Source organism: Salvelinus alpinus, chromosome 2 (genome assembly GCF_045679555.1).
Source record: "Salvelinus alpinus chromosome 2, SLU_Salpinus.1, whole genome shotgun sequence".
NCBI lineage: Eukaryota > Metazoa > Chordata > Actinopteri > Salmoniformes > Salmonidae > Salvelinus > Salvelinus alpinus.
Genome location: NC_092087.1, coordinates 59,866,320 through 59,883,841, shown reverse-complemented (window position 1 = coordinate 59,883,841; position 17,522 = coordinate 59,866,320). Strand labels below are relative to the sequence as shown.

General features: G+C 41.4%; 1 protein-coding gene across 1 annotated transcript; it reads right to left on the bottom strand.

The window, feature by feature from the left end:
* Window positions 1-1,028: 1,028 nt before the first annotated feature.
* On the bottom strand, window positions 1,029-15,525 carry cyc1 (cytochrome c-1). The gene is made up of 7 exons (XM_071386494.1): window positions 15,371-15,525; window positions 8,733-8,923; window positions 8,366-8,492; window positions 6,595-6,752; window positions 5,381-5,541; window positions 2,422-2,522; window positions 1,029-1,506 (listed from the first exon to the last, which is right to left on the bottom strand). Exons 1-7 carry the CDS (start codon window positions 15,449-15,451, stop codon window positions 1,402-1,404), a joined length of 924 nt encoding a protein of 307 aa, XP_071242595.1. The 5' UTR covers window positions 15,452-15,525; the 3' UTR covers window positions 1,029-1,401.
* Between the last annotated feature and the right edge of the window lie 1,997 nt (window positions 15,526-17,522).

Here is a 17,522-nt window from a genome sequence, read left to right as displayed (position 1 = left end):
TAAACAGACGCTGCGGTTTAATTCTAACATTAGATTATTCAAATATGTAATACAAATATCAAAACTTGTTTTATTTTATAGCGCTATATAATGCTTCAGGGCAAATTTTGTTAGCATTTTGGCATGTTTTTCTAGATTCAGAACTTAAAACATTTATAAAGGAAACATTATCCCTTAGATCTAGCACAGCAAATACGTCAATAGTGTAAGCATACGTTGACAAAGATCATCTTAATAGCCATCAGTGACGAAGTTAACAAATACTCAAGACATATTGCCTCAAAATAAAAGTTCAATACAAACATTTGTAAACTATGAAATGATTCATTTGAAAATCCCCAATAACAATTCTGATCTTTCAGCGAGCTGACGTTTAGAATACAATCGACAGAGTAGATGTTTTAGAGTTGACAAATTACATTTTTATCCATTCAAGGGGTACACAAAGTAACAATTTTGTTTTTCCTAAATTGCTTCGAATCTAAAAACCTTATTAAAATAAACATTTGAACCAAAATGCAGATCTTATCTCAGGCAGCTAGAGTTGACAGTATATGGTTGTGATCATGGTGATTTCAAAATTGTTAAAAATAAGCCATGCTCATTCATGATTAATTTAGGATTTTAGACAAACGTCAGAGGGCTATTGCAAGAAACTACATTAGATCATTTTTTGCAGTTAATATTAATTGCCAGTTTTTAGAATTTAACAGAGTTTGAAATTAGGATATTTTGCTCTAGACAAGGGCAATTCTCTGCCTAGAGCCGACATGGAAATGAATATTTAAACAATTCCAAAAGCAAAACTTTCCCCTCATAAAATTCACCTAAAATGTAAAAATTAAGCTCAAATAATGCAACATTTTTCAACTATAAAAATAAAGTTTCCTTGCTGGACAAGGTTTATCCAGACTTTTAAGAATCACTATAAATGAGTGCATAAATTAAATATGTAGAAAGTGTATGAACCACATCAAGACAAGAAATGTGTGGCGTAGGTGCATTGCAGAACATGGTCACAGGTAGCATCGAGTTATAACGGTTTATTCGGTACACCAGTGTTTATTCAATATTTACACAACAAAGTGTAGAGAACCCATGATGTGACAGATTCCCAACAGCACAAGGTTGCAGGACTGTCCCATCAAAGAACAGGTTAACCATTAGACAACAACCTGGACACGTTTCTTTCGATAATTTATTTTGTACAGTAAAACAGTATAGAGGTTGTGTTTACATCCTTTCCCGTTGGAGGAAATAACTCATTGAGAGGTTACCCAGAAAGTGAATTAGGGCAACCATATCATAAATACGTTTTTTTTTTTTAAAAGGACAATCGCAAATCAGAGAGGTCAGAATTTTAGCCGAGAAGCAACATGGGCAGTCAGAATGCACCTGTCTTTACTTTGGGGGTCTGTAAGCGATCTTCCTGCTCTTCAGCACCGACCACCTGTGCCTCTTCATGTAATAGACCAGGGGGATCAAGATGGCAGAGCCCATGAGCAGCTGGGGGAAGAAATTGTTTGAGTGAGATGGGGTCAATGTCAACTGTGATGACAGTAATGTAGAAAGGGAGCAATTTGGAAGCAAGGGCCAAAAAGACCAATCCAAAACAGGGGATTTGACTTAGTGACTCCTTTCAAACTTCTTATTTTATGTTTTAAAACATGACAAGTAGTGGTTCCATACATATGAAATTGAATGTAATGAATATAATTTTAAAAGACTTGAGGGATCCAAGCAATGCCCCACATAGACCTACCAATTTTTAAGACTACAAAGGTATTGTGTCAAACAATGGAAAGGAATGTCCTAAATCAGGGATGTATTCACTAGAAACCAACCAAAGAAAATCCAAAATAGAGGGACTACCTGCATTTGTACCCCCCCCCCCCACATTTTTTTTTCTCCATTGTTAAACATGTTCTATTGAAAAACAGTCCGTGGGGCGACGCACAATTGGCCTAGCGTCGTCCGGGTTAGGGAGGGTTTGGCCGGTAGGGATATCCTTGTCTCATCGCGCACCACCGACGCCTGTGGCGGGCCGGGCGCAGTGCGCGCTAACCAAGGGAGCCAGGTGCACGGTGTTGGTGCGGCACATTGGTGCGGCTGGCTTCCGGGTTGGAGGCGCGCTGTGTTAAGAAGCAGTGCGGCTTGGTTGGGTTGTGTTTCAGAGGACGCATGGCTTTCGACCTTCGTCTTTCCCGAGCCCGTACGGGAGTTGTAGCGATGAGACAAGATAGTAATTACTAACAATTGGATACCACGAAATTGGGGAGAAAAGGGGAAAATTTATATATAAAAAAAAAAACTATAAAAAAAAACAAGTTTGCACTATTGAATACACCCTAGGTTGCAAATACATTTCTGATTACAACTATTTCCATTACGGCAGTGGCTAGCGCCTCCCTGCCAGCTTACCTTCAGGCCCATGCGTTTGCGCTGGTCGTGCTCAGGCTCGGCCGCCCACCGGAGGAAGGTGCACACGTCCTTGGCCACCTGGCTCATGGTGGCTGGGGTTCCTGTCAACACATGAAAATGGAAGGTTTTACTTGCAATGACTGTGATGTGATCGTCTTCTCTACTTTAGTTGAACGCACTGACTAAGTTGCTCTGGATAAGAGCGTCTGCTTAATGACAAAAATGCAAGATGTAGACTACACTGAACAAAAATATAAATGCAACATGTGTTTCATGAGCCGAAATAAAAGATCCAAGAATTGTTCCATACGCACTAGAGGTCGACCGATTAATCGGAATGGCCGATTAATTAGGGACAATTTCAAGTTTTTATAACAATCAGTAATCAGCATTTTTGGACACCGATTATGGCTGATTACATTGCACTCCACGATGAGACTGCGTGGCAGGCTGACTACCTGTTATGCGAGTGCAGCAAGGAGCCAAGGTAAGGTGCTAGCTAGCATTAAACGTATCTTATAAAAAACAATCTTAACATAATCACTAGTTAACTACACATGGTTGATGATATTACTAGTTTATCTAGCTTGTCCTGCGTTGCATATAATCGATGCGGTGCCTGTTAATTTATCATTGAATCACAGCCTACTTCACCAAACGTGTGATTTAACAAGCGCATTCGCGAAAAAAGCACTGTCGTTGCACCAATGTGTACCTAACCATAAACATCAACGCCTTTCTTAAAATCAATACACAAGTATATATTTTTAAACCTGCATATTTAGTTAATATTGCCTGCGAACATAAATTTCTTTTAACTAGGGAAATTGTGTCACTTCTCTTGCGTTCTGTGCAACAGTCAGGGTATATACAGCAGTTTGGGCCGCATGGCGTGTTGCGAACTGTTTGAAGACCATTTCTTCCTAACAAAGACAGCCAACTTCTCCAAATGAGGGACGATTTAACAAAAGTGCATTTGCGAAAAAAGTACAATCGTTGCACGAATGTACCTAACCATACACATCAATGCTTTTCTTAAAATCAATACACAAAAGTCTATTTTTTTTAAACCTGCATATTTAGTTAAAAGAAATTCATGTTATCAGGCAATATTAACTAGGGAAATTGTGTCACTTCTCTTGCGTTCATTGCATGCAGAGTCAGGGTATATGCAACAGTTTGGGCCGCCTGGCTCGTTGCGAACTAATTTGCCAGAATTTTACATAATTATGACATAACATTGAAGGTTGTGCAATGTAACAGCAAAATTTAGACTTATGGATGCCACCAGTTAGATAAAATACGGAACGGTTCCGTATTTCACTGAAAGAATAAACGTTTTGTTTTCGAAATTATAGTTTCCGGATTTGACCATATTAATGACCTAAGGCTCGTATTTCAGTGTGTTATTATATTATAATTAAGTCTATGATTTGATAGAGCAGTCTGACGGGGCGGTGGTAGGCAGCAGCAGTGTTCATTGTTCATTCAGTATTGTTGTAATTGTCATTATTACAAATAATCGGTATCGGTGTTGAAAAATCATAATCGGTCGACCTCTAATACGCACAAAAAGGTATCAAATTCTGCACACAAATTTGTTTACATCCCAGTTAGTGAGCATTTCTCCTTTGCCAATCCATCCACCTGACAGAAGTGGCATATTATGAAGCTGATTAAACAGTATGATCATTGCACCTTGTGCTGGGGATAATAAAAGGCCACAAAAAATTTGCAGGTTTGTCACAACACAATGCCAGTTGTCTCAAGTTGAGGGAGCGTACAATTGGCATGCTGACTGATGGAATGTCCACCAGAGCTGTTGCCAGAGAATGTAATGTTAATTTCTCTACCATATGCTTGCCTCCAACGTCGTTTTAGAGAATTTGGTAGTACGTCCAACTGGCTTCACAACCGCAGACCACATGTATGGCGTTGTGTGGGCGAGTGGTTTGCTGATGTCAAAGTTGTGAACAGAGTGGCCTTGGCGGTGGGGTCATAGTAGCGGCAGGCATAAGCTACAGACAATGAACACAATTGCATTTTATTGATGGCAATTTGAATGCACAGAGATATCTTGTCAAGATCCTGAGGCCCATTGTTGTGCCATTCATCTACCTCAATCACCTAATTTTTCAGCATGATAATGCACGGCCCCATGTCGCAAGGACTTGTACACAATTCCTGGAAGCTAAAATGTCCCAGTTCTTCAATGGCCTGCATACTCACCAGACATGTCACCCATTGACCATGTTTGGGATACTCTGGTGTACGACAGCGTGTTCCAGTTCCCGCCAATATCCAGAAATTTCGCACAGCCATTGAAGAGTGGGACAACATTTCACAGGCCACAATCATCAGCCTGATAAACTCTATGCGAATAAGATGTCACGCTGCATGAGGCAAATGGTGGACAACCCAGATACTAAACCATGCCCCTACTTTTAAAAAAAATGCCATCTTTTACCAATAGATGGATATCTGTATTTCCAATCATTTGAAATCCATAGATTAGGGCCTAATGAATTTATTTAAATTGACTGATTTCCTTATATGAAGTGTAAATCAGTAAAATCTTTGAATTTGCGTTTATTTTTGTTCTGTATATATCCAATATCGATTCATTTTATTTAACTAGGCAAGTAAGTTCAGAACAAATTCTTATTTACAATGTCGGCCTAACCTGGACGACACTGGGCCAATTGTGCGCTGCCCTATAGGATTCCCAATCACGGTCGGTTGTGATACAGCCTGGAATCGAACTAGTGCCTTAGACCGCTGCGCCACTCTGGAGCCCTTAGTCTATTAATCTATAACCAGAACCTAGATATTTAGTCTGGCATGTCAAGGGTCAAAATGGAGTCGTGCGAGCGATGCAAAAAAAAGAAGCACTTTCTGAATTGATTTATCATTATATTATTTCAAGTTAGTGATCCCTAGCAGAGGGAATCCTACTGACCGTCCTCAAACTCCAGGACTTCATTGTAGATGGGGGGAGCCATGCCGATGGCCTGGCCAGGGAAGTAGGGGTTGTAGTAGAGGCCCTCTCTCACCTCCACTCCAGCAGGGGGCTCACAGTAGCCTGTCAGCAGGGAGAACACATAGTCTTCACCTCCATGTCTGGAACAATGGAGAAAAACAACTTAGGACATAGCACTTGCAAGCTAAGGTATAATATCATGGTAATAGCAGTGGAGTGTCTTGTTGTGGATTTACAAAAGTATTATCCTGCTTTATAGACACTTAAAAACATTTTTGGTGAAGAAAAGGTTACAATATATTCTACCTTGAATCTAACGTTTCGTTTACTGTCGATATTCCCAAATCACCAGATACTCTGGAGCACGGGTCTCCAACAGGTCAATCGTAAGTTACCGGTAACTCGCAGCTCACCTATGAGTAGCTCGCCAAACAATTCTGAAAATACATACATTTTCCACTGCAAACTGTCATAAACAAATCGTATAAGTATCAGACACCGCAAGCTCCCATCTAATCAATGTACCATTGACATTATCCCAACGCTGGTTAGCCACTATTGGCTTAAAAAGCCAAACCTAACACTATCTGACAATTAATTTCCAGCAATATTGCCCGCCTGTGTGGTGAGTACATTTGTCTATCACTCCGTGTGTAGCGAGTTGATGTGATAACCATCTTGTAGGTTGACAGATACTTTACCAAAAACCTTATAAATTCAAATGTTAACTGCAACGTAGGCTTACCAGGCAGAAGTATATCATTTGTATCTATTATTTATAAACTTTGCCATGAAATGAGCAGCAGCAGTGCGGAACCACCACTAGACCGCCACATTCCTCACGCACTAGATGCGCAATTTAAGGGGAATTAGTCAAATCAAATATTTTTATTTTTTTTTAGGTCTGGAAGAAACCAAGTCTGATGTGATTTAAGCATTGACATGTACTCAGAACATCCAATGTTGTTTCTCTATGAACAATTGTAATATTGAGTGAAAAACAGAACATATTCTGATTATTATTTTACCAGGCATATTGACAGAAAACAGTGTCAAAGAGAAAGTAGTGCACTAAGGACCCAGGGAAGGAGAGAAGAACGTGCCTATTAGAAAGCTACCAAAAAAAATAGTAGCTTGTGCTCTCCTGCTAGAAAAGGTTGGAGAACGTTGCTCTGGAGTGAGCAGCACAGTACCTGGCATTGACAATGTAGCTGAGATCTGGGGGCAAGGCTCCCCCGTTTGCCACACGGGCAGCTTCTGGGTTTGGGTATGGCTTGGGGAAGTAGTCTGAGAGCTTTCCTGGACGGGTGAACATCTCTCCTGACTCGTCAGGGCCATCCACCACCTCAATCTGAGCAGAGAACAGACAGTAGTCAGTGACATGGAGAAAGACCAAGATGTCCCTAGAAACTGATAGGTCAGCTTTGAATTTTTCACTCATAATGGTTAAAGTTAGGATTTGGAAAAGCTGATCCTAAAACGTTGCCCAAGGACACGTTCTAGCCAGTGACTGACAGTCATCTATAAGGCCATGACCTTGTTTAACTTCTTATGGCTGCAGGGGCAGTATTGAGTAGCTTGGATGAAAGGTGCACAGAGGTGCCCAGAGTAAACGGCCTGCTCCTCAGTCATAGTTGCTAATATATGCATATTATTATTAGTATTGGATAGAAAACACTCTGAATTTCTAAAACTGTTTGAATTATGTCTGTGAGTATAACAGAACTCATATGGCAGGCAAAAACCTGGGAAGAAACCTGAGGTTGGTCGATTTTCAACTCAAAGCCTATTGAAAACACAGTAGGATATGGATCTGTTTGCACTTCCTACGGCTTCCACTAGATGTCAACAGTCTGTAGAACCTTGAATGAAGCTTCTACTGTGATGTGGGACTGAATGAGAGGGGAATTAGTCAGTGGTCTGGCAGAGAGCCAGGTCCTGGTCACGTTCCATTACTTCTATAGACACAAAGGAATTCTCTGGTTGGAACGTTGAATATTTATGATAACAACACCCTAAAGATTGATTCTATACTTAGTTTGACAAGTTTATTCGACCTGTAATATAACTTTTTGAAGTTTTCGTCCGACATTCGGCTGGACCTGCACGAGTGTTTGGATATGTGTACTAAACGCGCTAACAAAAGTAGCTACTTGGACATAAATGATGGACATTACCGAACAAAACAAACATTTCTTGTGGAAGAGGGAGTCCTGGGAGTGCATTCCGACGAAAATCAGCAAAGGTAAGTGAAGATTTATAATGCTTTTTATGAGTTTTGTTGACTGCACAATTTGGCGGGTAACTGTATGGCATCCTTTTGTGGCTGAACGCTGTTCTCAGATGATTGAATATTAAGCTTTTGCCGTAAAGATTTTGAAATCTGACACAGCAGTTGCATTAAGAACAAGTGTATCTTTAATTCTATGTAAAACATGTATCTTTCATCAAAGTTTATGATGAGTATTTCTGTTATTTGAAGTGGCTCTCTGCAATTTCTCCGGATATTCTGGAGGCATTTCTGAACATGGCGAGGTTTTTGGATATAAATATGAACTTAATCGAACAAAACATATATGTATTGTGTAACATGAAGTCCTATGAGTGTCATCTGATGAAGATCATCAAAGGTTAGTGATTCATTTTATCTCTTCTGCTTTTTGTGACTCCTGTCTTTGGGTGAAAAAATAGCTGTGTTTTTCTGTGATTTTACGGTGACCTAACATAATCGTTTGTGGTGCTTTCGCTGTAAAGCCTATATGAAATCGGACACCTTGGTGGGATTAACAACATGATTACCTTTAAAATGGTATAAGATGCATGTATGTTTGAACAATATTAATTATGAGATTTCTGTTTGAATTTGGCGCCCTGCACTTTCACTGGCTGTTGTCATATCATCCCGTTAACGGGAATGCAGCCATAAGAAGTTAATTAATCTAATGGCCAAGGACAAACCCTTACCTCCTCAGCCAAAACCTTCACTTCGGCCTCTGTGTGCGACACGCCGACCAAGTTACGGAAGGCCAGGTACTCCATGCTGTGACACGCTGAACACACTTGCTTGTACACCTGATATCCACGGCGAATGCTGCAATATAAAGAAAAACAGACATTACATCCAGTCCTCCTTTTCAGGTAAATATGATCTAGCATGTAATAAGATTCCTTGAGAAAAATTATATTTCCTTAAAATTCTAAATGTCTCAAATCTAATTTCCTATTGCTAGCACTGGAAAAAGCCTTGGTGATATCATATGATGTAACATGCAATTACACGAGATATGTTAAAGTAATTGTATGGCCTTCATGGTTAGGAGTTAGCTAATACCTGGCGTGGTCGAGGGCTGACAGCATGCCGCTGTGGGTCCAGGGGTAGTTGGGGGGATGAAGCTCCAGGTCTGAAGCCTTAACCGACTGCTGCAGCATCAGAGCCAGTCCGGCCCCTCCAGTTGTCAACACACCCAATGTTGTCAGGGCCGCCTTCTTTGACCTGGGTAGACTAGCAAACGACATGTTGGCCTGTTGAGGAAGAGAGTTGACATAGAATGAATGTAGCTAACAAACTGAATGTAGATAACAAACTGACATTTGTTATCCATTTGCTCATTTGAGGTATTCGTCGCCATACCTTTTGCCTTAGCCAAAATAACCATAATATTGTGGTCAATCTTTGTTGGTTCATGAGATCACTGAATATGCGTCCCATGTCAAGGCAAAGGCATACAACTAAGCACTTATGAAACTGCCCTTTATCCATCCTTGGTTTCACAACAGATACCAAAGGAGTCAGCCTTCTAGCATCACAAGAGGACTGGGGTAGGCAAACAGCAACATAGATAGCATAGCTAGTGATTAATGAAGTTGCATGAAGTCAGTAGGATATCAATTTGCTATACTGGCTGGCATCAAATACCTTTCACAAGTATAATGATAACCACACATGAAACACCGAGAAACAAGCTCACGTAGTTAGGAGGACGTTTCCCAGTTTGCAGCCTCATAAAATACTGACTAATGTTAGCAAGTCTCGAATCAATTGTTTTCAAACTGGCTATCTAGCTACCGAACAACGTTAGCTATGGAAAATTCAAACTACCTCTGCTCTGGCTCAGTTAAAATCTCATAATGCTGGCTACCTGGGTCTTCCTTTCTAGCTTGCTAGGTAACTAATACTATAGTGTAGGGATGTAACAATTCACATCGGTCCCTGATTCAAATGTATTAGATACAAGTGCATCAGTCAGCAGACCCCAAACCGATCCAAACGTAGCATGCATTGGTCAGAAAAATCAATTCAAACGTTACAAATCGCCAGTTCACACAAAAAAGTTTGCTCATATTATAGTCTTTCTACCTTATGAAAATACCTCATTTTGTGACAACCGATGCTTTCTCTCCTTCAGTGTCGAACTGCATGTAACTGTGTTGAGTCATTGATCTAAAAGTCATTTTGGATGCCGATCAACCACAGGCAACATCAGTAGCCTGGTCAAACTGCGCACTGACCAACGCGAGGTAGACGGCCTGTTCCTGATCTTGTACATCTACGTGGCACCTTCAGCATTCAAACCCCAAAAAGGCTTGTGTGATATTAAGCTTTAGTTGAGTAACAACCGATGTACTGTTGACTAACCCCATTTCGTACAAATTTGCGCAACCGCTGCATTCAAACGAGGCTACAATAAAAACGAATGGGACTGTAGCGACTGTGTTAGCATCAAAATCTGCGGTGTGAACTACGTTTATATTCAAGCATTGATTAACATGGTAATGGCCCGATAATATTGGAAAAAAACGGACCCTTCGGCAGACTTTTCTTAGCGGATGTACAATCATTGCGAATTGAATTATGGGGCGTTTCAAGCCCCGAAGTGAGCATAATTGTACACTCGCAAACTCGATCAAAAACGAGGGCTGAGGGGCTTACGTTGCAAACTTCTCGTTTGGCTAATCGTTTGGACCGACTTCCAAGATGGTGACGGGGATTCCCCCAAGGGCATAAAGCGAGGGTAAGTGGACGAGGGTGTCTTGAGTTTGAAACGCAGCACTAGTCAATTGTACTGAATGCATTCATTTTTTGCTTCATCACTGCAAGCCATCATGACTCTCAAAAGCCGCCGTTTACTTCTCAAAATCAAATCTAATTTTATTGGTCACATACACATGGTTAGCAGATGTTATTGCCAGTGTAGCGAAATGCTTGTGCTTCTAGTTCCGACAGTGCAGTAATATCTAACATGTAATCTAACAATTCCACAACTACCTAATACACACATCTAAGTAAAAGAATGGAATAAGAATATATACATAAATATATGGATGAGCAATGACAGAGGGAAGATGCAATAGATGGTATAAAATACAGTATATACATATGAGATGAGTAATGAAAGATATGTAAACATTAAAGTGACTAGTGATCCATTTATTAAAGTGGCCAATGATTTCAAGTCTGTAAGTAGGCAGCAGCCTCTGTGTGTGAGTGATGGCTGTTTAACAGTCTGCTGGCCTTGAGATTGAAAAACAGCTTCTGTCTCTCGGTCCCAGCTTTGATGCACCTGTACTGACCTCACCTTCTGGATGGTAGCAGGGTGAACAGGCAGTGGCTTGGGTGGTTGTTGTCCTTTATGATCTTTTTGGCCATCCCGTGACATCGGGTGCTGTAGGTGTCCTGGAGGGCAGGTAGTTTGCCCTCGGTGATGCGTTGTGCAGACCACATCACCCTCTGGAGAGCCTTGCGGTTGTGGGCAGTACAGTTGCCATAACAGGCGGTGATACAGCCCGACAGGGTGCTCTCAATTGTGCATCTGCAGAAGTTTGTGAGGGTTTTAGGCGACACATTGAAGTGGGTCTAGGCTGACAGGTACGGTGGAGGTGATATGATCCTTGACTAGCCTCTCAAAGCACTTCATGATGACAGAAGTGAGCACTACGGGGCGATAGTCATTTAGTTCAGTTACCTTTGCCTCCTTGGGTACAGGAACAATGGTGGCCATCTTGAAGCATGTGGGGACAGCAGACTGGGATAGAGAGCGATTGAATATGTCCGTAAACACACCAGCCAGCTGGTCTGCGCATGCTCTGAGGACGCGGCTAGGGATGCCGTCTGGGCCAGCAGCCTTGCGAGGGTTAACACGTTTAAATGTCTTACGTCAGCTACAGTGCAGGAGAGCCCACAGTCCTTGGTAGTGGGCCGCGTCGGTGTCACTATCCTCAAAGCGGGCAAAGAAGGTGTTTAGTTTGTCTGGTAGCAAGACGTCGGTGTCCATGACGTGGCTGGTTTTCTTATTGTAGTCCGTGATTGTCTGTAGACCCTGCCACATACGTCTCGTGTCTGAGCCGTTGAATTGCGACTCCACTGTCTCTGTACTGACATTTTGCTTGTTTGCCTTGCGGAGGGAATAACTACACTGTTTGTATCTGGCCATAATCCCAGTCACCATGTCATGGTTAAATGCGGTGGTTCGCACTTTCAGTTTTGTGCAAATGCCGCCATCTATCCATGGTTTCTTTGTTAGGGTAGGTTTTAATAGTCACAGAGGGTACAACATCTCCCATGCACTTCCTTATTAACTCACTCACCGAATCAGCGTATACGTCGACATTATTCTCTGAGGCTACCCGGAACATGTCCCAGTCCGCGTGATCAAAACAATCTTGGAGCGTGGATTCCGATTGGTCAGACCAGCATTGAATAGTTCTTAACATGGGTACATCCTGTTTGAGTTTCTGACTATAGGAAGGGAGGAGCAAAATGGAGTCGTGGTCAGTTTTGCCAAAAGGAGGGCGGGCCTTGTATGCATTGCAGAAGTTAAAGTAGCAGTGATCCAGAGTTTTGCAACCACGAGTACTACAGTCAATATGCTGATAGAATTTAGGCAGCCTTGTTCTCAAATTTGCTTTGTTAAAATCCCCAGCTACAATAAATGCAGCCTCAGGATATATGGTTTCCAGTTTTCATAAAATCCAGTGAAGTTCCTTGAGGGCCGTCGTGGTATCGGCTTGAGGGGGATATACACGGCTGTGACAGTAACCGAGGAGAATTCCCTTGGGAGATAATACGGTCGGCATTTGATTGTGAGGAATTCTAGGTCAAGTGAACAAAGGTACTTGAGTTCCTGTATGTTGTTATAATTACACCATGAGTCGTTAATCATGAAACATACACCCCCGCCCTTCTTCTTCCCAGAGAGATCATTATTCCTTTCGGCGCGACGTACAAAGAATCCAGGTGGCTGTATCGACTCTGACAGCATATCCCGAGAGAGCCATGTTTCCATGGAAAAGATTGTTACAATCCCTGATGTCTCTCTGGAAAGCAACCCGTGCCCTAATTTCTTCTACCTTGTTATCTAGTCTGGACATTAGCGAGTAATATACTCTGAAGCGGTGGGTGGTGTGCTCACCTCCGAAGTTTGACCAGAAGACCGGAGATAACTTTAGCCCCGCCCTAAAAAACAGTTTCAAATTCAACACAAACCTTCAAATAGGTATATAATGACACATTATATAAACTCTTTATAGTGTTTTATTTACATTTTTGCAGTGATAAGTTAGACAAATAAGGTGAAAAAAGCAGTTTGCACACAAGGCTTATTCCTATCACGCAGTAGGTGTCGCTTCTCCACCCGCCATTTTTAAAAAGACCCGACAGAGCTCATTGCCTTCTTCAATCATGCAGACGGCAACATGAAGGTCTTGTCATTGATTTTGCTGGAAAGGGAAGAAATTCAGCTTTACAATGGTATTCATATTAGTTAACCTGAAAGTATTATGTTTTTTGGGATGTTAAAATAAGGTAAATTGTACATTACAGCGCAGTGTACAAAAGAGCGTTAGCTAATTATAATTTGCTATGTTATTTTCATCTATGCCCTGTTAAATTGTGTTTTACCGGAATAAAAGTAAGCTAGTGCTACCGGAAACAAATCTGGCTATGCATGCAGCACAGAGCATACAATAGATTTGATTTTGATTGTTCAGGTTCACCATCAGTAATAGTTTTGGTAGTTTTGCTTTAAACAATCAGTGTATTTCATAAATCAACAACTTTAGCATTTTAGCAATTTTTAGGTTAGCTTGTTAGCTAACCCTTCAAGTTAATCCTTAACCTAACTCCTAAACTTAACCCCTAGCCCAGCTAACGTTAGCCACCTAGCTAGAATTCATAGTAATTTTAATTTGTAACATATCATATGAAATGGGTGATGGACACAAATAAATTCATACCCGTGCTTGACCTGGACTGAAATAGTACTGTTTATATTTAGGTGCAGGACCTCCACAATGCTTTTGAGCTAATATTCAATAAGAGGAACAGGAGATCAAGCTGTAGAACGTGTGGTGCCGGTGTTGTGCCGAGCCCCCCCCCCCCCCTTCGCGTGAACGTGTACGCACTCAATTCTTCCTTGCTACGACTTGCTTGCTAGTTGAGATTTCTGATTACGTTTTGCTGCGTTTCATTTTACATGTCGGTTTGATCGCACGGGAGGCACTAGTAATGTCTGCAATTTTCAGTTTGGCATATTTGTTCATTTGTATTAGTCCATAAATAAATCACCCCTAAAAAAATAAAATGAAACACAGCCTAATGTGATCAGAAATCTCAACTAGCAAGCAAGTCGAAGCAATGAAGAATTGAGTGCGTGCGCGTTCACGCGAAGGGGGGGGATTCTGGCAGGGGGGAACTTTTCAGCACAACACCGGTAACGTAAACTCACCCCATTCCGTACAAATGTGCGCAACCGCAACATTCAAACGAGGCTACAAAGAAAACTAATGGGACTGTAGTGACTGTGTTGACTTGTGTGAAATCTGGGGTGTGAACTACGTTTCTATTCAAGCGTAGATCAACATGGTAATGGCTCTATAGTATTGGAGAAAAGTTGAAAAAACTGACCCGCCGTTACATCGTGACGTATCATGCCATAACATACAGCACGCATAAAGCAACTATTTCTGTCTTACAATCTCTCTCCACCAGGTGTAGCACTTCTCTCTACCATTTAAAAACAAGAAATGGACAATGACAGGGGTAAGGGGGATACCTAGTCATTTTTTGCTTCATCACTGCAAGCAGTCATGACTCTCAAAAGCCACTGTTTACTTCTGAAGATCACTTTAGCACCGCCCTAAAAACCCAATTCAAATTCGACACAAACCTTCAAATAGGTATGTAATGACACATTATATAAACTCCTTAGTGTTTTATTTACATTTTAGAGGCGATAAGGTGATAAGTTGGTCAGATCGAGAGAGAAAAAATTTCCCCACACGACATCTCTCCTTCTCACTATCACGCATTAGTTTCGCTCACCCACCCACCATTTAAAAAAAAAAAGAGCAGACGGAGCTCATTTCCTTCTTGAATCATGCAGAAACGGGCAGCGTGGAGGTCTCGTCAATGATTTTGTTAGAAAGGGGAGAAATTGTGCTTTACAATGGTATTGACATTACAGTTGATCTGGAAGTATTACATTTTTTTGGGCGCTAAAATAAGGTCAATTGTACGGACCAAGGCGATGTACAAGCGTGAGTTAGTTTACGTTACTCAGCTCAGGTGAGCTCCCGTCCAAGTCAAGTACTGATACACACCATACTAAATGGATGTCCCGGATTTATGTACAGAGTAATACGAAATGTTATGAGACCAGGTTGGTGATACCGTCATCGGCACACTGCTTTGATTAAAGTAAACTGCTTTTCGATTTCAACACATGCTCCGGTATCAAACGTAACATCACTATTATCAACCATCCATCACGTCAAATATAGCAACGTTCGTTCGTACACTGAGTTGCACTTTAACATGTAGCTATCTACCTCACACTGGGTAACGTAATCATTGCCCGAGTGACCTTGTCTGTGTAAGCTAGCTACCCGGCTAGCTGTCAGGGTGGCTTTGAAAGTTATTTTTATTTTTTAGAAACGAACAAACTCCAAAACAGCATAAACATGTTAGCATACCCGAGGAGCCTTGATCATTTTTGGCGTGCATAGGAAGGCTCGTCCAGTCCCTGATAGCACGACCACTCGTAGTGCCGCCATCTTTTTGTCGTCTGATGCCTCGAAAGACAGCGGAACGCGGCTGAATCCACTGCCCCTCCCCTTCCCTACAGAAAATTACACAAGATGTGTTTATACAACCTTGCCTTGCTTTAAGTGTTTGACAGCCGATTTTGTGTCATGTGTATCGACAATGTCTACATAATCATGTTTTATTGTTCGAACGAATGAAATATAGCGAATATCAGACGTTATTTGAAGTTAATTCATAAAAAGTTGTGAAGGCCATAATAAAAACGGTGACACCTATTGGTCGGGGGACTTTAAGATGACAAAACTGTGTTTAACTGTTTAATTCTTCTTGAAATTATTGAATAGTCTTATTTGGTCATACAGCCAGAAGTTGCAAGAGATGGCAGCATTGGTTTGTAAGCTTGTAGATAGCAGTGTAGTGTGTTCGTGCAGCAGCTGTCCTCCAATAACCCTCTGCCCTGGAGAGTGCAGGGCCTACTTTCCCCTCCAAAAAAATCTAACATGCAGCCCATGACTGTCATATTTGTAAATAAAAGGTACACTGGTATAATCATATGAAAATATTTGTTTTTGCATGTTTCAAGCATGCTGTAGGTAACATATTGAGTCGACCTGAATAGTGAGATAGACCAGTAGATGGAGTCAAAGCCCCATAAAATCAGCTGTCTGGTAAAATTTTGTCAACAGTGTGCAAAATGGCAATGATTTGTCATTCTGCTTTACAAGAGCTGTAATGTCCTTCCAGCAGTAGCGGTGCCTGGGTAAAAACACTGGGGAAGCCAAGCCCCCCCCCCCCCATATTACAACCTACACTGTGTGTGTTGTCATAATTGCGTTGTTTGCTGTTAATTCATATGCCTTGTGCATGTGATCTAAAGGCTGAGACAATAAGAAGATAGTGGCAGAATAAATTCAACCACACCTTTGTTTTATCACAAAACCAGATAGCAACCTCTGTCCGGTGATGTCCTTGACGCATATTGCATATCACAGACAGTTACATGACCTACAGCATGGTTAAGCAAGTTAATGTTTCCGACATTTTCGGACAACTACATAACTATTGATTTATAACCATAGAGCGTTACCGCAAGTCGCAAAGAAAACAGGAGCTGCCTCCACTAATCCAGCACCATTTCAACTTCAACATTTCAACATCATCAAATCACCTCTGCTTAGTCTAACACAGTGACAACTAAAAGATACCAAATTTTTTTTTGTCCAATCAACATAAGCTAAATATGATGTGGCTGTCCATGGTTCTGATTTCTGTTTGAACGCATGTACACGAGCACTTTTATTTTTTGTTGTCCTAGGCTACCTGGCTAAAATGCTTCCTCGCTAGCCTAACTTCCATTCATGGACAACATTAGCTAGTTAATATTAGCCTTCTACATCTAGCTACTGTACATATTGAATTGCTATCCTCTCAGGCCAGTGTATGAATTAATGGTTGAATCGCTGGTATAACCATTGGCCAATACGGAGAATTAAGTCAAACCACAAGTCCAAATCCCTATCTCCATCCACGGCTAATTTAGGAAAGGGACAATTTTTGCTAGCTAGCTAGCCACCGGAGAACAACCACACAACGAGATGCAACAATTCAAGTTGTTTCTGTGAAGGACGTGTGCTCTTAAAGAGATTTGATAGGAGAGATGCCAAATCCAAGTTGGCTTCTCTTGACACTTATTCTTTTCCGCCACCATTCACAGTTGAGCTCGCTCAGTTTAGCTCAATGCTGATTGGCTAACTTTTTATACTTTTTTTGTCAAGGGAGGCCAAATGCTCGCTGGCTTCCCTTGCATTTAATGCTACTGGCGGCAACAATGTCATACTCGTTTGGACCAGACCATATCAGATAGATGTTCTACACATAGAGACACAGAGGGGTGCTGTTTCACTCATTTGGATGCGTTCTCCTCTGAGATACATTCAGCCTCTTGCGAATTGAATGAAAATTATGAAACCCAGAGAGAAGCCTTGCTTCCATTGAATACACACCACTGCCTTCCATGAAGGGTATTTTTACATTTTGAGTAATTTAGCAGACACTGGTGCTGAGCGATTAACCAACATT

Bases quoted from the DNA above. Each gene is read 5' to 3' on its own strand.
- cyc1 (XM_071386494.1), bottom strand. From the start codon at position 15,451: ATGGCGGCACTACGAGTGGTCGTGCTATCAGGGACTGGACGAGCCTTC. The intron at 6,753-8,365 runs GTAAGGGTTTGT...TTCTCTGCTCAG, and splicing joins TGAAGGTTTTGGCTGAGGAG to ATTGAGGTGGTGGATGGCCC. The intron at 1,507-2,421 runs GTAAGCTGGCAG...TTCTTCCCCCAG, and splicing joins GCAAACGCATGGGCCTGAAG to CTGCTCATGGGCTCTGCCAT.